This window comes from Typopeltis vanoorti, chromosome 9 (genome assembly GCF_054136105.1).
Source record: "Typopeltis vanoorti isolate ZY-2024b chromosome 9, IOZ_Tvanoo_1.0, whole genome shotgun sequence".
Lineage (NCBI taxonomy): Eukaryota > Metazoa > Arthropoda > Arachnida > Uropygi > Thelyphonidae > Typopeltis > Typopeltis vanoorti.
The window spans coordinates 102,377,476-102,402,547 of record NC_143557.1 but is presented as its reverse complement, the minus strand read 5'-3'; the positions used below and the strand labels follow the sequence as shown (position 1 = coordinate 102,402,547).

Genomic DNA, 25,072 nt, shown 5'->3' with positions numbered 1-25,072 from the left:
ATATGAAATCGAAAATAGAAATGACTATTGCCTTTAGAAAAAACGTCCTTCAGTAAGGTGAAACCTTCTTCAATTTTTTCCTTGGAACGAATCACATCACATTTAAGATCAGCTTGAGCTTTACTTAACAAGAAAACGGAAATGAACACCAAAGACTGTTGTGTCATCTGTAAAAAAACAAAATGGTGCTCATTACTCAAAACAAACCTAAATATAATTAAGAAACGTTTTCTTAAAAAAGATGTATAACACTGAATGAATGTTTCCGAATAAACAGCGTTGTTAAGCATTTCAGAGTATCATATTGCAATGAAAGTATAAGGTTTATATGTAAATTCAGTGCAGGTTTTCTCCTACACTGAATTTACATACGAAACATTATTAACATTTCCTTACATTAACGTCACGATTTCATTGAAACTATTCATAAGAACAAGAAAGCAAGTGATGAATTGGCGGTGATGATCATTGAATAAGTAGACTGTTTTTCCGATGATCCTTATAGAGATAAGTAGCTAAAAAACCGCAGAATCAAAAAGAAATATTATAGAAATTCTATGAGCATTAAATCTGTACCCTATATATCAAGCAAAAGTGACAAATATTCTACAAAATAAACGTGTATGACATTAATATAATTGTGTCACGTGTGCAGTCATGAAGCAAAGCATTATCATCAGAGGCAGCGCTGGGAAACGTATAACAGTAATTCGACAATTCTTCGTGTTCCTATTAAACAATTTTTCTTTTCTTTAGTTGACCTATGCCATTTAAGGAACAATGGATAAATTTGTTCTAAATAATAACGTTAATAATAATTATAAATAATAAAGAAATGTAATAAAATAATAATTAATAAAATAAGTAAATAATTAAGTAAACAATTAAGTAAGTAAGTAATTAATAAAATAATTAATAAATAATACAGAAATAATAATAAAAATTGTAGATCTGTCTTATAAATGATACATTTGAATTACTAATATCTACTACTAAATGGAAATACTACTCTTCAGCATCGCATGGAAAGAGACTATGAAAGCGAAATAAGACACAGATTGCTTCAACGTGAAGGTTAACTTCGTGACTGCACAATAGGCAAATGGTCAAAAACAAAACTAAGGTGAAGTTCTGCAATAGGTGCAATGAATAATTAAGCCATTCTACACAGATGGAGGGCAATCACTGCACTATTGTTGATTCAAGGCCTCGCAAACCACAAGGAAAGAAAAGGGAAGTAAACAAACGCTCAGAATAATGCTCTCCACAAGACGAGTAAACATATTAAAACAGTCAACAAAGAAAAGTAGCGAAATGCAGCAAGTTAAGTCCTTTCTTGATATTATTTTTCTTGACAATTAAACGTTCAAAATCACGGCAACCATCACTACAATTATGATAGAGTAGAATTGCTTGGAACAGAATTGCTTGGATTAAAAAAAAAATCGAAAATACTGGTAGTAATATAATCACAGGAAATTCTCAGTCGCTAGAATGAAGAAATACAAAAAGAAACATTCTTAAGTATCAAATGGAACATCTAATGCAGATAGAACGAAAAAAAGAACTGAGAATAGAAGGCACGGAATGAAAGCACTGAAGACGAACTCTATAGCAAAACTAAACAGCCATCACCGAACCCATCTCAACTGCAGATTATTCTTCCATTAGTCCTGGACCAGAAAAATAAAAAAAAATTAAAAATCACACACAAAAAAAAACAGAAGAAAAGTTATTGCAGGTCTCAATGGACCAGCGATTCACAGGTAATTATGAACTAGGATTAGGAATCCTGAATATAACTTCAAGTGAATCTGACCTAACTATTCTCCCAATATATTGCTTTAATCTCCATCCTTCGGTCCTTAAGAAAAGCAAAATTTAAAATTAAATCTGACTAATTTACACGATCGTCTTATATTTGAGGGAACATATTCCATCGGAAAATATAAAATTTAATGTTGTTGAGTGTATGAACAAGTCAATATACAAGATTAGACCAATTACGAACTCAACCTTATATACATAAATAAAAGAAAGATAAAGAAACATTGACTTCCATGCAAATACAGATCAATAGCACTTTACAAATACTTACGTACTAATCCAGAACAATTTCCCCAAGTGACACAGAAGTTTCTGCATAAAGCATTAATCTTAACCAGATACACGGAAGAAAAGCAGAAGTGGCATTATGGTGTTCACTCAGGAAAAATACAGCATGACGGAAATAATATATCGTAGCGACGGCGAGGAAACACTAATTTTGAAAATCACAACTAAAAATCCGCACTAAACAAAATATACAGAAGAACCCCAGATAAAAATCCATTAAATTTTTTCTTCACGAACTAGAATTACCGTTAGGAAGCATCAGCTGCCCTGCCAGAAAAACACTCCTAATAGAAGTCTTTAATAAAAATTAAGATAAATATTTACCTTTAATTGGAGAGACAAGCAAATTGTACTTGCTAATGAATTTGTTAAACCACTGTGTGTGCATCCGAAAACCTTGAACGGAACTGAGGGACTAGTAAAAAAAAATTGGACGGAAGCTCATTAAAATCACATATTTCCTCAGTATATCATGAAACCACTTCCTTCACGATAACTAATTATTCAACATACTCTGGTTCATTTGGAACGAATGGGGGAGTAACTGAGACAAAAAAAAAGTTGGAATACATTTTTCTTTAGTCTGAATTACCTTTTGTAACTTTTTAATTTTGTAATGCGAAATCTTTATGCTAAGCCAATACTAAAAAGTTAGGAGTTTGATATTTAAATTTAACATCAAGTAGTTATATACAGATGTTTACAAATGAACTCCTTTAGAAAGATGTCAGTGTTAAGTTGATAAAAAAGTAATATCTATTAATGCCAATTAAAATATAATATCCTATAAATTATCAGTATAAAAAGTTCCTTTATTGGCTACCTTTAATTTTCTCTCTGAAAAAAGACTTGCTGTATTTAATATCATAATTTAATTAATAAATTGCTTTCATTTAAAGCAAACGAAAACACTCCATTTTTGCTCATATAATAAATTTAATCGAGGTAGTTCTCATTCTTTTTGGTGCTAGTCATTCATTCAGCATGTTTATAGCAGTCAGTTCTTTCCTTTTCTTTTATCGATTGAATACGACGTTATTCATAGATGATTTTTTTTGTTTCTCTTGTGGTATCTAGTTAATTACATTAAATATCTATTTAAGACACTGGTGTAAAAAATTCAACGTTATTCATCATGTTAGGAGTCTAGTGTCCATAAACCATTAATTAATATTTCGATTAAATAATTATAACTGTTTTAACATCATTCATATTTTAATATATTGTATAACATTTATTTTTCAATTTCAACTAACGAAGATTCCTTAGTAGTACGTTGCCTATTTATTGATTTAATTATAATTTGTTTCATAATTAGAAATATTTTCGTGGATTTTGAAATGAAAATGAAAAGGAAAATAAAATTAATTGGAATAAGTTACTTTAACTGATTTATGTTGAAGTGAAGCAACATTACGAAGTGTGTCTAATGTCGAATTAGGCCTAATGCTCAAATGAGAGAGCAGCATTATTTTGTGATTAAGATGATTGCTCTATGAAATCAGATATGTCCTATACACGAAAGTTATACGTATAAGAAAATTTTCTTTTAGTTCTGTTACAGTTCATTCAGAATCCTGGTTAAAAATATTTTATTAGAAATCTTTACAGATACCATAAAATACATAACAAGACTGCAAAACAATGTGAATAATCCAATAGTTGTTCGATTATTTTGTTGAACTACACTACTTTGTTCAACTTTATTGAAATCATTACAAAAGAACTAAAACTTTATAAGAAAACTTATACACCCTACAATTCAATGCATCGAGAAAATCATGGTTTCCTTACAAGTTTCTTATCGTCTTCTCTTATCTTATTAACATGTAAGATATCTTACATGATAATACAATACTACGTTAATGTTCCTATTATTTTTGTTTTCTCAGAATTCTTATATTGATCTGTAATGTTTGATCAACATTTTATTTCAAATTCATCTTTTATATCCGTAACTAAAGTTTGAACAAAAATGTATTCTGCTAACTTAGAATTTGTTAAGGTTTCTTTCATTAGATATGTTTATATTTTTTAAATAATTATTCTCCAACATAAATGATGATAGCACTTTTTTGGCACAAAAAAGTGCTATCATCATTAAAACAGCAAGAATTTTTTTTTTTCCCGTAGGCACAGTCTGCCTGTTTCAATATTTTTTTTTTTCATTGGTGATTTTATAATGAATTTGTTACGGAAAATACTTAGTTTCGCTAAAAATGCAATTGAAGACTTCCAACAGATTAACGTAACCCTTTGTTTAAATATTTCAATGCATTTGAGGTAGAATGACTGAAATATATCATATTTTTATAGGCCTACCTATGTTTTCCTTACAGTTCATACAGATTAAAAATTACAACGGATATTGCATATACTCTTGTGCAACAACCGATTTAATGTTCAAGCATTTTCTGTATATTCCTCAATTATAACTTTTAATTTGCAATCAAATCGGGTATAGATGATGCTCTAAATATTTTCCTTTCCTCTGCTAATGCATGCTAACAATGTCAAATTTCTTCCTAATGTCTTCATTTTTAATATGATTCTCCAATTGATGTAATCTGTTCAGGTCTCTAATATTTTTCATAATTATCATATCTGTAGCCTCTAATTTTTGTAAAATGCTTTATTTCTACCTACCAATCAGATCCATAACGTAAAGGGTGAAATACTGCTTGATATACTGCTATTTAGTAATTTGGCTAATTTCTCTCTTAATCCATCTAGATTTATACAGATAGCTTCTCCATAGACCAGCTTTGCTCATTGTTGTCAATTCCCAACCATTTAGTGAATATGGCAAATTAAATTTGCCATATTCACTGAAAGCCGGGTGTAAATTCCTGAAATATTTTGCTTATTCTGTAGGTTCTTCATTGAGAATACCGCATATTTTCATAGTTTTGGTTTCTTTTATTGATGATTTTCATTCCATATTCCATACAATAGTTATTTATTTCATTTCGAGAATCCCTGAGAGTTGCAGAGAATGTGTTTAGGAGTACAGAATTATCTACAAATAAAGCACAGAACTAAGTTTGATATCTGCGATTTTAACATTAGCTTGAATGCCACCTTCTTTCAAAATGCTACTAAGGTATATGAGGAATGAGATTGGTGTTAGTGAGCATCATTGTTTTAAACCTGATTTTAAATCAAACCATCTTCATGTATTTGCTTCAATTCTAACTCCTGACTTATCACTTGAATATAGACTATGTGTTTCTCTGTAAGTGTAATGTTCCATTTACCCCATATAATAGTAGCATTTTGAAATACATTTCTCTTTGCACCTTGTCGTGTACATTATCAAGATCTATAAAATATAATTACAGATCCTTATTGAATTCCTATGATTATCAGCTATTCGAAAAGAAAAAATTTGATCATGACAACCCCCTACGTTGCTTGAATCGAGCTTGTTTTTTTTTTCTCATTTAAGATACCACAATTTTTTTCAGCATCCGCTCAAATATACTTGAGAAATTCCTCTGTAATTCTTACATCTAGCTTTATTTATTTATTTATTACAGGTGGAAAGTATGATAGCTTAACTGCAATCATCTACAATTAGACCCTCTGATTCCTCCTTCTGATTTATGCAGCGTCTACTACAACTGCATTTTCGTAGTTCAAGTTTTGATGACTTTTTATACCTCAAATATTGATGTGTACTCCTGTATGCATTCCTCTCGAATATTTATAGTATTATTAAAACTTTATCTAAACTTTAGCTCATCACACCACATCTCCCAAAAACTCAGCATTATTCATATGCTAAAGAAAAGAGCTATACAATTCACCACAGACCACAATGATCTACAAGAAGAATTAAATAAAATATCAGACGATGTACTCCTAAATGGCTAACCTAGAGGACTTGTTAACAAGATTCTCTTCTCTGATATACCGCAAAGACAACGTGATGATATCCAATATATAACTACTATAACATAGTACTTATATAAGATTACACAATATTAGAGTGGCCTTCAAACCAGTTAAAACTATCCAGAAATTCTAAGATCACCAAAAGATTTGAATACTTTCTATAAACATCCCTTTTTCCTGTGGTCTACGTTACATTGGTCAGACGTCTAGAAGCTTCTAAGTGAGACAAAGGAACACATCAGCTATGTCAGAAACAACAGACAAGATATTTCTGGCCTTTCTTCCCACTTCTCTACAACTAACCACATTATTGAATGGAATAAAAGTAAACTTATGCCATATATAGAAGAAAACTACCGTTCCAGAATCTTCAAAGAAGCTGCTACAGTCGCCCGTTCCAGAAATAACCTCAACAGGAACCAAGGTTTAATCCTACCAGATATATGGAAGACTTTAATTAGAACAATAAACACACAAGAAATGAACTTAAGTGCAAACTACAAAATGCATCTCAACGCGTGAAATAATATCCCCGACACGTATATTATTTCACGCGCACTACAATTTTGTTATTGAAATAGAATTGTCAGTTAACGTTTAGCTTGTAATTTCGTTTCTTTGTTTTCCTGATTGTACCCTGATGAAGCCGACAGCACAAGCCGGCGAAACAAGTTGGTAATTAAAATAGTTATTCACCTACACTTGACCAATATCTAAATAATAGTTAATTTTCATTAATCTTTGTGGTCGAGAATTAACAATTTCTAATTTACAGTATTATTTTACTGATGCTGGTTTCGTTGAATATTTTTTTAACTAAATCACACTAGAAGTCTCGGATATCCTTATCTTCTGTTTTCATGTCTCTTTTATCATCTCTGATTCGTTTTATAGTATTCTTTCCTTCATTTTTAAGTATTTTCAATAGTTGCCAGAACATTTTGTCACTTTCATCATTATGAAGATATATATCAAGTATTCTATATTTTTTACGGAAGCCTTCTGATGACTTTTCTTTAGCTACTTTTATAAATAGCTTAGCTCTATTAAATTTTAGTGTATTATTTCAGAGCATCTTCCAACTTATTTGTTAGCAGCTTTTCAAATGCTTTCTTCTTTTCCGAAGAAAGACCGAAAAGACCGAAGACTAAACAAGGAAAAACTTGCTTAGTCTTCGGTCAGCTATCACTGATTGGCTGAACTGCCATCGGAGACTTTACTGCCCACTCAGTTTCCAAAAGCTAGATGGAGTTAAAAGACCTCGACTACTCTCCATAACAGAAGAGAAGGCGTAAGGCGTAAGTATATTAATTTTCTGGAGAGGGTCATAATTTCTTTATTTTACAACAGTGTGATAATAATATCTTTCTTGGTTGTCGAGACGTGGTATCCCGTGAGAACCTGGGCCATGTAAATCTATTCAACATGAAACATTCAACCCTATAGAAAAAGTATTTGAAACATTAGCTAATAAAGGTCGATATTCGATTTTTCCTATTGATATCAAAGTCCACCAAGTAACGGATTAGTACTTTATTTCATTCTAGTTAATGTCTGGAACACCGATAGCTGTGAAAACAGTTTTTTTTTTCTTAAGTAACACATTACATGATTATCGTTTCAAATAGCAATGCATAATGCAATATCCCTGCATATATCATTTGTAAAAGATTCGGTAGGTTAAAAGGAACGGTATTTCCAATACTGTATAAGGGTAAATTAACATTGAAGTCGGATTTTATTTTGTTTCATTAACTATTTATATTTTGCAATTTTCTATAGCAATGTTGAATATTTTTTGAGATATTAAGGCAAACAGAAGAAATTTTAGTTGCTCATAAAAATGAATCATGCTTACGGTCTTCTTCTACTTGTAAACAATGATTATTAAATTAATGATTAAAGTTATTCAAGGGTGCTGAAATGACATTTTCTTTTCGGATAAGTACTGTAATTTATATATATATAAAGATGTTTAATTATGATTATATCTACAATCTTCATTCTGGATTATTATTATTTGCCTTAAAAATGGTATTAAAACTGCTTGGGCGTATCTTCATTTCTGTGGATAGAAGAGAATACTGCATTCCTTTCCATGACTGCCAGTTGACCCCTTTACCTAAAGAAGTATTGTTCCCTCTGAGATAAAATCCATTCAAATTGGATTCATGACAGTTTCCATACCACCATGCACCACGGTGATCTGGAGCGCAGTGAGAACTACTATTGTCATTATCTCTGTCTTTAGTAGAAAATTGTCTTCCATTATGGTAGCTCAAGGAGTCCCCTTTAATTAAGATATTAAAACAAAATATTTCATAAGCAGTTTAATTTATTTTACATAAAATGGTTTATAATTAAAGAGTCTTTATATATGAATAAAACACTCCTTTGAAAGAAGTAAACGGCAGCATATTGTAAGGAAGAAATACCCATGACTAAGAAAGATATATAATGAAGAGGAACTAAGAGAAGAATTAGAAAGCAAAGTACTTTGAATATTACAAGAGCAATTTTTGCTTATGATTTTGAAATTTTGGTATTTTTTTAAGTTTAAATTCAGTTTGAAAATTTATCATTTGATTCAATTTAGAATATAGCAGTGAACTGAACATACTCACCGACATTACCGGTATAATCCCTGACATGTAACGTGTAATTGTAACTTTCGTCATCAATCCAAAACTTGTCGTATAAAGCATACCTGTGAAATTCATCCAAATCTTTGAGATCGAATCTGATGCAATTTATTCTCTGATTTGTAAGGGCGTAAATTTTATCATTACCTGCAAAACGATAGAAAGGAAGAATGTTATACATTTGATAATAAGAATATGAAACATGGTGAAATATTCAGCTGTGATGAGTTTTAATTTTTTTCTGTTCTATTCTACTATTCATTAAAGTATTTCGTTAGAGTTTTCTCATATTTTGCAATTAGATGATATATTATTAATTCCTTTCGCTAAACCCACTATAAAATAAAAATATCAGCTCTTTGTAGTCATTTTATTCATGCGTTGTATACTATTGTATAATTAAATAATTTTAGTTCATATATATATAAACCATCCTGTGTGTGTATATAAGGGATATAATTATTTTGCGCACCCATCAGCTTTACAAAAAAATATCTTTAGACTTTAATTTATACCGTGAAGATTAAGTTACTTAATGTGGCTTCAGATGACAATCATTAAGGTATTAATGATTGTCATCTGAAGCACTTCGTGTATTTGGGTGTTTCTTTAACAAAAATGACATATTTGCAGTAAAGCATACAGGAAGGTACAGACAGGTATGGACTATCATGATGTGTGATTGTGTGCTAGGAAATTTCATGTTGCTATGTGTTATTTCCCTTGGAAAATCTCCATTAATTTAGATTGCTCATGAATTGTGTTGGGAAACATGTTAAAAGTTCAAGGACAAGATTAGTCTCTTCTCACACTGTTGACGTATTGTGTATATCTGAGTAATTAATTACATATGTTAATTTTGTGTGTGTGTGTGTGTGTGTGTGTGTGTGTGTGTGTGTGTGTGTGTGTGTGTGTGTGTGTGTGTGTGTGTGTGTGTGTGTGTGTGTGTGTGTGTGTGTGTGTGTGTGTGTGTGTGTGTGTGTGAGGGAGAAAACGATCGGTGCTTTATATAATTTCATTGATTTAGACGGAATCTGTCTGCACAAAAACTGTTTTCGATTGTGTAGCATGAAATACTAATTATGGAATCCTAGGAATAGGAACCTGTTTAGTTAAAAAAGTAGAAAGTTTATATATTGAATTACACATATCACAACAGAATCAATTAGTCATTATAATCACCTTAGTGATTATAATAATTGATGCAGCCATGACAATGCGTATGTAAACATATGTTAACATTTAAATTAAAAGCAGTAAAAATATTGATAGGAAAATCAATATTTTGTGGAAGTAAAGTGGTGAATGATTCATTGGATTTCTACTGGCATGTAAAAGAATGCACACAGGACACACTGAAAAAGAGACAACAGCCATGTAAGTAATGTTTTCCTCATTTATTTAAAGAGACTGTTGAGTTTTGGCTGTTTTGGGCTTATTTTCTGTTGTATATGAATACAGCTAGGTTTCCAATTATTAGATTATAATATTGTTATAATACTATTACGTTAAAATCTTTATAGCATGTTGAAATTGTTGAAATGTGTGGTTTTTATCTGTGATTGTTTTTTCGTTACTACTAACCATGTACCAATGTTTCCAGAGATCATTAATAAACGTCTTTGAAGATGAGAAGCAAAATCAATTATACTTGAATGAGTAATCTTAAAACTATATTTCTTACCTAACCAGAAATCTCGATGAATATTTCCAAATCCATTTTTATACTCCTCCCACTCGCTATAAAAATAGTCTTGCGGCCTTCCATAATCTCCCCGTCTTTGAATGATCTAAACAAGGAAAAACATGTTACGATTTCCGTGAGACAAAAAAAGTCAATAATTTTATTTTAAGAATTCGTTATTATAAAAATGAGTCAAGAAGGAATACATTATTTAAAAAGATTGGTATCCAAGTATTTCGTCGTTTCAGTACTTAGCATATTGTGAGGAGATTACAGACTAGACTACACAGAACAAACTGAGAATCAGACTTATATTACGTTTGTTGCAGTATTTATAGTTGAGCAGTTTTCTATTTGTCCCAGTGATCTCTTTGCGGTTTTCTAGTCTTAAACTGATAAAGTAATAGAGAATGTGTACTAAATTAGATTCACATTTATACTTTTTATGAGAGATGTTGGATTTCAAATGATACTCCCGTTGTCTCTTATTGTTTTCTTTCAGGTTTCAATTTCACTGCATATTTCTATACAATAGTTTTAGGTGGCCGAAAAGGAGCCTACAATTTCTTGTAGGCTCCTTTTGTAACCATTTGTGTTATTAGCCTTCTTCATTTGTAACCATCTTTTTTGCATTGAAGGCTTATCGATTCCTTCATTTTCCAACATGTACATTACATCATATTCTGTTCTTCTCTTTGATTCCCAGGCATTCGTGTTTTTCATGTGAATGTCACTTGCTCACATTTCCATTTCCGTTCATCCCTGAAATATGCCGACCTATTTTCATTATATATTTAAATTTTCTTCTCCTATAATAGCACGTTTTACTTTTATAATTTTTTTCTTTATTTCGTCTTGTAGTCTGATCTCTTACATGCGTCTTGAAGGTTCCACTTTCACGTTAGTTTTTCTATGCAAGAATTTTTTCAAATTGCCAAATGTCACACAGACTCTTACGTAATTTTCCAAATATTTACGATCTTCAGGCATAACGGTGTTTTTATTTCCTCTGCTTTATTGTTATATATTGTATATAAAAAACAAACAATAATAATTAGTTGTCTTATGCTATCTGGTTTTTCTTAGATATTTTTCATTATTTTAATTTTTTGTAGTTATACACCTACCTTCTTTCATAGTGTGTGTAATTGATTCATCATTTCAGTTTCATTTGTTAATTATGTTAAATATTACAATATCATCATCACCGTATAGAAAACGATTAGTTTTTTTACCATTCACATTAATCTTTGTTTTAATTCACTGAGTTCATTTAGGGCATATTTTAATACCTCATTGAATAATTTCCGTCAAATAGTAATTGCTGGCGTATTCCTGTAGCCACTTTGAATGGACTATTTTGTAAACTCTCAAAAATAAAATAAAATAAAGAATTAAAAAATAAAAGAATAAGGATCGTCGATTTTTCATGGTAGATACAAATTTACAAGACTCTTGTTTAAATAATATTTTTCTTAGGTTACTAAACATAAAATTATAATAATAACAAAAATAATAAACGCACGTACCGTCCATCCTCCACCATCAGTAGTCATATCACAGTAGACTTCGAAACAATCATTCACCCTTCTACTTCGAGGCCACACCTTGTATATTCCGCTATTTCTCTGCCCCGCATCAAAAATTTCAGCACAGTCGACTGGTGTTGAACAACTTTTTTCAGAGTTCACTGCAACAAGTAGCTATTAATAAGCTTATCTTTAAAATACAGTTAAATTGCACTGAATCTGCCCTGTGTGAGCATGACAAGTAAATAAACTAATTAGAATTTAGGAAATAATAACATGGATGTATTCCTTTTATTTTACGTTTTTGGAAAATTCCTAAGAAATATATTCTGATGAGATTATACATCCGTATAATCTCATCAAAATGAAGGAACGTATCATAGTTCCATAGTACAAGGGTGGTGAAAAACTGATGTGTCTAACTACCGCTCTCTCAGTATCTCTGGTGTGTTAGTAATATTTTAGAGACGTTGGTAAGAACTCGCATACGGAAATGAGTAGATAAACTCTCTGCATTCTGCAAAGAGCAACATGGGTTTACTGAAGGAAGGTCATGTTTTAGCAATTTACTCGTATTTTATAACAATGTTACGACCGAGATGAATAAAGGGAAAGGATACGCTATGATAATGTTGGATTTTTCAATGGCATTTGATAGGATACTACACAAAAAGCTGTTGCATAAACTGGAGAACATTGGAATACAATATAAAATCTTGACTTGGATCGGGGATAGTTGACAGAGAAATATCAAAAAGTGGTTTATAGTAGGTGTGAATCTACCAGATTTAAAGTGACTAGTGGTGTACCTCAAGGTTCAGTCCTTGGGCCATTATTGTTCAATCTATACGTTAATGACTTCGGGCAGCGTCTAACATCAGATATGCAATTGATTGCTGATAATGCAAAGATAGGAATGGCGATCAATAATGCTACTGATATTCAGCAATAACAAAATGATCTGAATAGGTTGGAAAATTTGGCAAACGAAAATGTCAGTTTAATGTTAGTAAGCGTAATGTTATGCACTTTGGCGTGATTATATTTCCAGCGGCATATTATATTAGCCTGGATATGCTACAGGAAACTGAGGAGGCAAGAGATCTTGGTCTATTGGTGGATAGGAATTTGAAGTTCAAATTTTACATAGCAAACGTTGCAAATACAACTCAGTGGATAATTGCGATGCTGAAGCGAAACTTGACATATAAAGATAAGAAAGTCATTTTGCCTGTTTATGTGGCTTTGAATGACTTTACCTGGATTTGTGCGCAGATTTGGTCTACCAGTTTCCCAAGGTATAAATAAGCTGTGGAAAGAGTGCAAAGAAGAGTTACATAGATTATATCAGGATTATAGGATTAAATTATGAAAACAGATTGCGAGTATGTGGATTATAGACTCTGGTTAACAGCAGAAAGGGGGATGATATGAGAGATGTCTATAAACTTTTGAATGGGTGTTAGAGGATATCGTCTGATGAAATTTTTCGTTATATTGTAGGTGGGGAAGAACATGGAGCATCTATGGTAGTTAAGTTTGTTCACAATTAACAAAGGTGTAAGAACTTTTCTCTCACAGAGTGGAATAATTTGTCCTTAGAGGTAGTGAGTTCATCTAGTGGGAATGAATTTAAGGGAAGGATTGATAGCTCGGATTGGATGATTTATAGCCTCCGCGGATGAGTTCTTGACTCCTTAGATAACTCAAACAACAACAACAACAATAACAACCAACAAAAATGATAATAAATCATAAACAAATTTTTCTTTTTAGTAGCAGGAGTAGATTGAAGTAAGAATGGACACTTTCCTTTAGCTTTGCATAACAAGTTTTCAAACTTATATCGCAATATTATTTCCTCCGCGTTCTACCTATTTCTTTCATGTTTCTGCTGTATTACAATACCATTGAACGTCTTGTTAACTGGAACACTATTCACTGCAATCTTGATTTCGATGTCCGAATGAAATTATAATCTTTCATTATGTGCCTTCATTTTCAGAAAGAAATAATAATAAAATGGATTTCAGGACCTTAGTTGTATGGAAATCGTCCAAGAGCATGAAAGCTGACACAAATACAGATCAATTCTTCTACTTGTATTCGTTTTCGTGCTACTGCATGCAGAACCGCATTTATACTTTTCGAGACCTCATTTATGCTTTTGAAGGCGCAACATCATTATGAGACCTCAAAAGAAGAAATCTATTTCACTTAACCAAATTCATATGCATTTTTTAGGTTATTGAAAATGAAAGTCGACATTTCCATAAAAACTCATTTTCATAAACTAAAAATAGCACAACATTGTTATACATATATTTGCATTTAAAAAAACGATAAAAAATAAATGTAAAGTTCAAATTTAAATTAAAATAATTAATAACTAGAAGTTTTTTTCTGGCTTTGGTTTTTACAAATATATCTATAATGTCATCATAATTAATCGAGTCCATTACATCTGATTCAATGCACAACAACCACAGGACACGTGTTTCCATTGGTGCAAGCTGTTTCTTAAATCTTTTTTTATTCGTTTCAACACTGAAAATGAGCGTTCATCCTTTGCGTTTGAAATAGCCATCGTCGAAATTATTTTTAAAATTGTTTCTACGTTCGGAAAAGTAGCCAATAACCCATCGTTTATAAATGTGTAGATATTTTAGTTGAAGAATTATTTTCTTTCTTTATCTTTATTAAAATCGTTTAACTTCAGCAATACATTTTCTGCGTCAACATCAGTCCCATAAGTTTGTAAAATTTTGTAAATACTTGGCTTGCACTTGTCTTGATCTACAACTTTCTTCACAAATATGTCAAACGTATCTATTTGTCTAAATAGCTTTTTGTTCTTTAGCGTATCCCCAATGCCATTAGAATTATTAGCAATGAAATTTTCTTTCCTATTTAATGTAATCGCAACGTTACACTGTGAAACTTCTTCAGCCCATTTTTTTTTTCATTTTTTCACTCTTTCCTTCTCATCTTTAAATTTTTCTTATCTATTAATAAATTCGACTTCTTCATTTACAGCAACAAAACTATTTCTTATATCTAAAATAAATCCAACTAAAGACTAACATTTTTTTTTTAACTTGGGTATATTCTGTATTAAAGAAACCAAGTAATTTTATATAAACTTGGTTTTAATTATATTTTCCAAGTAAGCAAAGAGACAAGTAAGTCAAGTTTGCGCCTGCACGTAGTGGAAGTCTGAGGCAACTCGTGGTAAAGGTGGAGTAAGTCCGATCACTTTCCTTAGTATTTTCCTCTAATGCAAAGCACATCCCCTTGAGGAGATGTCTGATGCTATGCATTAAAGGCAAGGGTCACTACCCAGACCGGTTTTGACCTTTATTCAGGTATCGTCAGTGGGAGCCAGACCTAAAAATGCCAAGGTAGAAGTAATACAGAGCTTATGAAATTTACTTAAACAAGTTGCCACAAAGTGCTTTGATCTTATTAAATAATATCTCATAATGAGAGATAGAGGTATAATTTATTTTTATTCGTATGGAGTTTCCTCCAGTTTTCTCCCCTGTTCCTATTGGGGGCGAGTTGAACCACCTCATTGGGGGGGGATAAGTATTTATGGCTGTAGATCCCTGTGTGTTCACGGGGCCGGTTTGCCTGCTTGCGGGATGAAAAACCCCAGGATAAATTGAGGAAAAACCCTGCTGTCCACGTCCAAGACCGGCTAACTTGGTATGGCTGAGGAAGATCTTTAAGCTCCTCAAGTCGGCGACGGGAATCGAACCTAGGACACTCCTTCCCCAGGCATATGGTTGCGAAGCGCATAGCCACCAGGCTAACCGTACGGTTATGCATAGTATCATAGTATAGTATAATGCATAGTATCAGACATCTCCTTTAATGCATAGCATCAGACATCTTCGCAAGGGGATGTGCTTTGTATTAGGGGAAAATACTAAGGAAAGTGATCGGAGCTTACTCCACCTTTATCACGAGTTGCCCCAGATTGGCACTATGTTACCATTAGTTGCATCAGACTTGCACTACGTGAAGGCGCAAATTTCACTTACTCGTCTGTTTGCTTACTTGGGAAATAGGATTAATATTTCTCTTGTTTTATTAGCTATTAAAGCTATGAATTCATCATATATATGGTAGGAAATATAATTTCATTTGACAGAATCACAACTGGCGTACATTTTCATGTGATGATTTAAAAAATCACCAAGTGCACTTAAATAATGTAAACACGATAAATAATTTCCGCATGAATTAGAAAAAAATATCATTTGTATTACTTCTGAATTCTAGCACTAGTTTACTCAGTAACTTAATGGTAGTTATTATTCTTTTTAAAATCTCTTTCCAATAACTTTCTTCAGACTGTATTTGTTTCAACAATTTAGAATGAATTCGAATATTTACAGAACTTGATTTTATTTTGCGATATGCGCACATTGCTCAGTAGAACGCTAGTGATCACATAACGTTTGTGTTATATTTCTCCAGCTACTAAAACCCTTCATTAAGCTATTATGTGCTTAGAAAACAATTTACAAACAAAGCAGTAAATTGCTTTGCTGGTTTCTGAAAAAATTAGCCACTCTCGTTTCTCCTTTGTTCTATTCGCCTTTTTACAGTAAAAATGTGATTCATTTACATTTCTGACATATATTCTATTGGTTCTGTGAATTCGTGTTTTTAAATTTTCGAATTTACCAAAATTCTGAGGCATATTTATTAAAATATTCTCGATAAATTTTTCATTATTACTAATTGGCCACACTACTATATTGGTAGGATACGATATAGCTTATTTACTTGATGGTAAGTGCAGCCGATTGAAACTTTTCTTCAAAAACCCTCTTTTTCTATGTTTTACACATTATTTTCATATTCTTCATTTTCACTTTCGTCTCCTCCTGATAATGATTCGAAACATTCGCTTTCATTCTGAGTCGTTTGTGGTACAACTCTAGTTCTATGAAATTCACTTTCTTCATTTTCAGAAGAACGTAAGAAAGACAAAATTTCCCCCATTTGACTATCTAACTGTTTGTTCCTTTTCTGTGAGTCGTTTTCTTTTACTAGCTCCAGAGTCGAACTTTTTTGGCATTATAATGTGTATTATACTATGAAAAGCAAAATAAATATTTATTAAATCCAAAAGAAACATATAATTAAATAAAATAAATAATTATGTTACAGCTAAACAATAGAATAATAGAAACAGTAGTGTCTTGAATTTGCAACAGTAAAATAAGAATAAGAGATTCATTGAAAAATATATTCTTACTGACTGCGATAACTAACTTAACCATCTAATTAGTACATACAATTGTATATTGCTTTACAAATAATAGCCTAATAACGGCAACAAAACGATCAGGTGTTACGCATGCGTACGGTCGACACTTACCTCCCTTCCCCACCGAAATGGATGAGATAACCAGCCCACCCTCAGCATTTTTCATGGATCAAAAGTTCACCAGCTTTCGACCTTTTATCATGTAAATACCCCCCCCCCTCCCACTCCGACGGCGATTTTAGAGCCGTTAACGGATTAACTGTACTTGGGAGAACCTTTGCGTCGCTTATCTTTACATGTACTGGGTTACTTGTAATTTCTTTACTATCCTACAATATTTTGCCCTTTTTAAGCTGTACAATTTGTTCTTTGTGTCTCTTCCAAAAATAAAAACGAATTTCACATGCTTGAAAATAATCAACCCTGAAAGGACCAGATGAGGTACAACACCCTTTACAATGAATGCATTTATTAATAGTAAATGGCTGTCTTTTATTCAGTACAATGGAACAAGACAACTTTATGTCCTTCCGGTTTACAGATAATATAGAAGAATTTTTTTTGAAAATATTCAAATATTTGTTTAAATGTAACGATTTAAAATGTGGCCCTATAGAGAGTGAGGTCGCAAGTTGCCCCTTATGATAAATGCGGCAGTGAAGATAAATTCGTCAAAGTTGTGCTTTTAGTTCAACCTCTGCGCTGGAAGTCATGGTATATGGTAGCCACGAATTCTGAATGAAGAAAATATTCATGTTTGGAAGTATTACATTCTGAAAAAAAAAAGTCCTTTGCGATGAAAATTAATAATCTTTCGAAAAGGAAAGTTAAGAAGAGCATTACCTTTGCATAAAAAGGGACTTTGAGATGTTCATTATGTTTTCCAGAAAAGTAACTTTGAGAAGTAACTTCAGAGATCAACGGTAGTCGCTTGTCTCCCCCATATGTGAAATATCGGATTCGATTGATGTTTTGTTCTCTGAAATGTGAGAAATCTCCTTGGTTATTGTGCCACCCATTAGTAGTCATACCTGGTAATGTTTGTGAAACGCAACGTCTTATGTGTTTGGTTTGCATTGAGGTGGCGTATGACTAAACATTGAGCAGTACCAATGTTAACAACTTTTCTTTACTGATGAAAATCAAACCCTTAATTATACATTTCTTCTTTTGCGTTATTCCTGACGTCTCTTTTCATTATTTTCTCTGTTATAATTCAGAGATCTATACTGGCTAACTCACAAGTTTCATAGATTCAGAATATCTAAATTCAGCAAATCTAGTGAATGTTTTATGTTGGGCTTGTCTGCTTTTTAAATTAAAATATTAGGCTATTTTAACTCATAGAGTTAAGTAATTAGTTAATAATATAAAGATCTGCTGTAATCAGACAGAGAGAAAAATTAGTTTTAAAACTCATTCAGTATAAGAAAGTCAGTTACCTTGAGATAAAATGACATTTGTCTTTTCATCACTATTATTTTCGGTTGATAGAAGAGCAAACAACTTTCCTTTTCCTAGTGGGCATTCTATGGTAAGCCGAAGAAAAACGAACAGAAGATATAAAACTCGTAGCGCCATCTGTAAAATGTATTCAAACAAAATAATTTAACATTTCAAAAGGTAAATATTATTATTAATTTAAAATAAAAATAAAAATAAATTGAATACTAAAAATTTCACACGACGCACTAAGAACACAAATATTGATAAATTTATTTATGAACCACTCGAACAAGACTTAGAAACGTTCCTTCTAGTGAGAAAGTAGAACTGCTCTTATGCACCCATTTCCCTCTTATTCAGCAGTTAAAGAAATTACTTCAAGGATACATGTAGGCTTATATGGCAATTTCATTAAAAACAATGCAAGGTGTAGAAAATAGGATTAGGTTTGGTGTGAAATATACATTTTTATGATTTATTCGAATCATGTCCCTTTTTTACTTCATATAGAGTTTTGCTAAAAGGTCATGAATCAGTATTCTCGATTACGGTGTAACTATTTGGATTCCGGTGGCAATTCATCGAAAAAGCAATGTTTCGAACATTGCTCTTTCGATGAATCCAATTTCGACAATTCCTGGAAAATGAAATTGATCCAAAACACAATTCACCGATAATTTTTTGATGACTTCTTTCATAATTCATGAAAGATTAATTGTCTTGAAAACTATTGTTTTAGAGTGTAATTTGTTGTTTAAAGGTGTTACCTATCGTCACTCAAGTTGTAGAAAAGATATGTTGGTGGTCATTGAGATGTTGTAATTATTTGTTGATTTTTACAAATAACCATTATTCTATTCTGTAAGCGTACTTTTTATTTTACTCTGTATATGGTGATTTATCTCTCGAAAAGAAAGTTTTTTTTATCTATATTCCTAACAGGTAGAAAGAATAATCCTAATTTTTTTACAACAACGATGATTAGATTGAAATCAAAACTGTCAAATTTTAATATATATCATAACTGAAAAATTTCATGAAATTCTATCCAGACAGAGCGGAATTATGAATATCCTTTCCAAACTTCTTTAGCAAAATACGAAATAAATGTGATCTTGTTGGAAATAAACCAAAAACAAGGAATCGTACAGATTCCTTGCGCATTTTACAGATATCGACATTCTTATTCCACTAGTCAGAGATTTATTGCAATATATAATTTCGACATAGTGTGACTTTGTAGCTCCGAATATAGTTTAACTAAAACTGGAACGGTTAGACAAAATGTTTTGTAAAAGGTTCAAAAACCAAATAGAATAAACTTCATTCCAAATAACTGGTTTATGCGGACATCACATGCAAATACTGCTATTACTACTAATAACAATGGAGCCTCCGTAGTTGAGTCGGTAAAACCGAAACCCTTTATTCAGAACGACCTGATTTTGAATCTCGTGAATGAAGCTAAAAATTTTATCAGTTCTCTTCAACTGAAAGTGAGTTATCCGTCACATATGGAGATGGCAGCGTTTATACTTCCGGTAACTTTGGCATTTCATCTTGCAAATCGGTCTCAATAAACACGTGTCAAAGGACATAAAATACTCACCTGATAAAGAAGACATTGGTAAACCAGTTTGTTCTCTAATTATTCCTTAGTACAATAGCGTTGCTGCCCTGTCAACCATTCGGTTATATATATTATATATATAATACTTTCCTGATTGTGTAAAACACACATAAAATACATGAAACGCAGACTGAAGGGAATAACTCTCTCAAAGACAAAAAAAAAGCCAACATACGTCTACGTCATCGTTTCTCAAAGGATGTGGTCTCAAACATTAGTGGTCCATGTGGTACATGGACCACTAATGGTACATTACGCTATTTTTGGTGGTACAATTTTAACACAAAATATTTAAATAAATGTTCAGAAAAATGTATTTTAATATTGTAAAGAGTAGACTCTTCGAAGAATTTAGCTTGGCGAATTGCATAAAACGAACAAATAAATTTTATTGCAGTTTTATGTGAATTTTCAGATGCAAAGTCTCATTAGTGTGTTGTCATAAGGGTTTTAATATTTAATATTTATTTTGAAACAGCATTTTTGTGTGAAAAAAAATTATAATAAACAAAGTACATATAACATAATGAAAAACAAAAGCAATAGATTGTTGCAAGTTTAAGAGTAATATATCATTTTACGTCAAAATATATTTTATTAGGATTATTATGTGATATTCCGTTAAAAAATAAAGGAAAGTTATTAATTAACATAAAGATATTATTTAACATAAATGATATTAAAAATAAATATTATGTTTATATTCGTATGAATGTGGAGTGGCGTTTTTGATTTATGCTGACACCCTGTTCAGACACTACCACTACCGAGATGTGATGCTCTTGCGAACGCCCGGGAATGTGCTGAATTTTGTTTATGAATGAGATCTCTAGCAAAGTATACAGAATATAATAACAGTAGAGTCACTCTATTTGACATTATAATGTCAAATATAATGTCAAATAAAATATAATGTAATGTCATTATTATGACAATATCCTCATTATAATGGACAAATGGTTAGGAATTGAAAAATCGAAGCGGAAACGGCTGGCAGACGACACTAACACAGCTAGCATTTCTAGTTTTAATCCTGAATCTCACGAAGCATTTAGAAAACGAAATACTACTGCAAGAAAGTATAATGAAAATGATTTAGAATATGGATATTTTTGGAACGAGGATGAAAACGACCCCAGCTCCCAGTGCGTTATTTGTTACTAACAATTTTCGAATCACTCGATGAAACCATTGCTTCGGCTACGGCATTTTCAAGACAAACACGCCTGTTTAAAAGGTAACCCTCTCGACTTTTTTAAAAGAAAACGAACTGAAATGAAAACTAACAAACGCTCACTTTATTGTTTTACTACAATTAACGAACAAGCAGAGGAAGCATCATATTTGGTTAGCTTGAGAATTGCTCAAACTGCAAAACCACATACTATTGGAGAAACTTTAATATTACGTGCAACCAAAGACATTGTGATGCCTATTCTTGGGCCTACAGTAGCAGCCAAGTTGAATGCTGTTTCTTTGTCAGATGACACTGTTTCGCGACGAATTAACGAAATCGCAGCTCAAGTAAAACATACACTAATCGAAAATAAAAAGCAAAGCAAATATTTTGCAATTCAGTTCGATGAAAGTACAGACGTAAACAACTTTGCACAGTTGATGGCTTATATTCGATATGAAAGAGAACAAGTCATAGATGAATAATTCTTATTTTGCGAGCCTCTTCCAAATCATACCACAGCGGATGAGATTTGTAAGAAAATTAATGAGTTTATTACGGGCCATGAAATGAATTGAAAAAAATGTGTAGGAGTGTGTGCTGATGGTGCACATTCAATAACAGGTTGTTCTGGTGGTGTTTTCGCCAAAATTAAAGAAGTTGCACCAGATGCCAAGTTTACACATTGCAGCATATATTGTGAAGCATCAGATACCAAAGCAATGCCCACAGAACTAAAGACTGTTTTAGATCAATCTGTGAAGGTAGTGAATTTTATTAAATGTCGGTCCTAAATTCAAAACTGTTTACAATTTTGTGCAGTAAATGGGCAGTAACCACAATAAGCGCCTTTTACACACAGAAATGAGGTGGTTGTCAAGTTTTAACTCGACCCTTCGAATTACGTTCAGAGGTCCAAATATTCCTGTCAGAATTCAAATTTGAACTCCGCCATTGTTTTACTGACAAACTCTGGCTATCATGTTTAGCGTATTTGGCCGATAATTTTGGAAAACTGAACGAACTGAATTCTAGTTTGCAAGGTTACAATACAACTGTCTTTACTGTACATGACAAAATAAATGAAGCTGTGAAAAAACTAGAATACATAATTAAGGACGTGAAAAGTAAGAAAATTGCTACATTACCAACATTAGAAGAGTATTTCCAGGAAAATGATCTATCACTGAATGAAGAACTAATTGAAGATACAGAAAAACTCTGCATAGGACTTGTTAATAATTTTTACTCCTACGTTCCTGAAAATTTAGAAAATGAAAGTTGGATAAGAGATCCGTTTTCTTTTTCAGATACCGTGCTAGATAATTTTTCAATTCAAGAAAGAGATCAACTCATAGATATTTCATGTGACAGAAATCTCATGAATGAGTTCAAAAAAGATAACTTATGCAATTTTTGGTTAAAAAGAAGAAATGAATATTAGTATATTTCCGACAAAGCGATAAAATTTTTAATGCCTTTTAACACATCATATCTTTGTGAAAGTGGGTTTTCAGCCATGTTATTAATTAAAATTAAATATATGACACCGTTGCAACTTGAACCTGACTTACGTTTGAAATTAATGAAGATAAAGCCCGACATATCGAAATTGGTTACAATGAAACAGGCTCATCCGTTGCATTAATTCTGACCAATAATAAATCTCCTTAATATTTGTTCATGTATTATTACCCACCATTCACTATATTTCATTATAATATAAAAGTTTCATTTACGAATATAAATAAATAATATAAATTTAAAATGTTTTATTCTTTGATTATAAACATTTGGTATGTATTGATATTTAATTGGGAAATGCCTTTATGGTGGTACATATATTTTGTGATTCTTATTTATGTGGTACAAAATTTAAAAAGTTTGAGAACTCCTGGTCTACGTAACAAATATAAAGCGGATTTTATGCTAAGCTGCAACTACACATCACATGTTAATCCATTAAAAACTTCAATTATTTTTGATAAATACACATGATTTCACGTGCCTTATATTTCATTTTTCGGCAAACTCTTCATTCGATGCATTGTGATTTTTCGATGATTTGCTGATTTTCGACGAACTGCATTTCGATATATTGTGTTTCGATTAACTGCTGTTCGATGAACAGTTTTTCGATTTCAGTTGCTTTTCGGTAAATTGTATTTCGATACATTATCTTTCTATGAACTGTTTTCGGTCAGTTTTCTGGATACCAACTGTTTGACTACTTAAACTTTGACAAAATAAAGATGAAATATCTGCTTATACATTTCTATAAGCATCTGATAGGTTTAGTAGTTTTTAAACAATCTGATGCCTCAATAAAAGACTTTTCTAGTAATTTATTACCGAAGGGAGATCAAAATATTCTTTCTCTTGAACGCAAGCACCCTCCCCCCTTATTTTATCTAAAACGTTTATAACGCATTTTTCAAATTTCCATTACGACAGAAATTAGTTACCATTCTGTATATTAATAGCACGCCCGCACGTACGCACGCATGCACGCGCACGCACACGCACACACACACATATTATGTTTGGCCGTTAGCTAGAAGCACTTTTTTTTTAAACATCCATGTTATATCTAATCTTTCAAAGATGAAATATTCTCGCATCTTCCTCTAATTTATAATAAAAAACAACGAATTATTTATGAATACTTACATTACATTCCTTCTTGTTGAACTTTAGATAAAAGAAAATATTTCATGGAATTATTCTGTAGGCGCTTTCGGCAGCATCTATGAAAGGAATATGCAATTTCAATCTTTTTGATAAACTCAACGCTCTTTTATACTGCAAAGTCTTATTTCTAATACAATTTACAAACACCAAATTTAGCCTTAGTTAGAAGTGATATATTGTAAATAACCAATCCTCGCTTTATTATGAAAACATATCTATTTAGGAAAATTTGAAACCTAATTTAGATGATTGCTTTCTGTTCTTAATAACATTGCTCGAATTCTGAGAAAGGAAATGTTTTGTTTTTAAAGCCTCGCTCTGTCACTTCCTCCAAGGATCAGACGGAAGAGAAATATATTGGAGTGTATAAAAACAAAAACATTTAGTGATTGGAGAAGATAACATCCGCTTAAGGATTGTATGTCAATGAACAGGAAATCCGTATACGTAATTAAAAACGAAAACCAAACTCATATATGAAAAATATAGCCATTTCCTGCACTATGAATATGCAGCATTTCTGGAAGAAAACTAATAATCCGACATTTAAAATGTAAAGTTTAACAAACTGTCTGTAATAATCTGTTCAGGTGCAGCAAAAAAAAAATGTTTTTCTAAATCTTGATAAATGCTGAGACAAAGCTGAATTAGTCAACTTTTACGACCTTGACGTAAAAGCTGGTATAATATTGATGGTTCTATCTCCTGTACAATGCAAAGAACATATATCAGGGCTTTTCAAAGCAACGTGAATTAGCGATCTCCTATTGAAGTGACAGAGCTTCTATTTCCAAAAACTAGGTTTTTTCGTTAGTAAACATCGGCCATAAGGTCATACACAACAGTTAACCTACACAGTACGTCTTTAGTTCCTTCGACATAATCCCAAATAACAGCAACAACAACAACGCAACACAAAAATCAATGTCATACTGCAAGAGGTGTAGCAATAACACTGAGCTGCAACGAGTGCTGAT

General features: G+C 31.9%; 1 protein-coding gene across 3 annotated transcripts; it reads right to left on the bottom strand.

Moving 5' to 3' along the window:
- Window positions 1–9: 9 nt before the first annotated feature.
- On the bottom strand, window positions 10–24,164 carry LOC150103336 (techylectin-5A-like). Of its 3 annotated transcripts, none has more exons than XM_090398018.1 (6): window positions 22,553–22,663; window positions 18,594–18,732; window positions 11,868–12,028; window positions 10,339–10,444; window positions 8,637–8,801; window positions 10–167 (listed from the first exon to the last, which is right to left on the bottom strand). In XM_090398018.1, exons 1-6 carry the CDS (start codon window positions 22,556–22,558, stop codon window positions 121–123), a joined length of 624 nt encoding a protein of 207 aa, XP_090254144.1. In that variant the 5' UTR covers window positions 22,559–22,663; the 3' UTR covers window positions 10–120. The 3 variants fall into 3 exon arrangements, with proteins under 3 accessions (XP_090254144.1, XP_090254143.1, XP_090254142.1); XM_090398017.1 differs by lacking the exons at window positions 10–167; window positions 22,553–22,663 and adding exons at window positions 3,691–8,302; window positions 24,075–24,164; XM_090398016.1 differs by lacking the exon at window positions 10–167 and adding an exon at window positions 3,691–8,302.
- Between the last annotated feature and the right edge of the window lie 908 nt (window positions 24,165–25,072).

Coding starts and splice junctions, on each gene's coding strand:
- LOC150103336 (XM_090398016.1), bottom strand. Junction 8,802..10,338: donor TCATCGAGATTTCTGGTTAG/GTAAGAAATATA, acceptor ATCGTTTTGCAG/GTAATGATAAAATTTACGCC. Junction 8,303..8,636: donor GGATTATACCGGTAATGTCG/GTGAGTATGTTC, acceptor TCTTAATTAAAG/GGGACTCCTTGAGCTACCAT.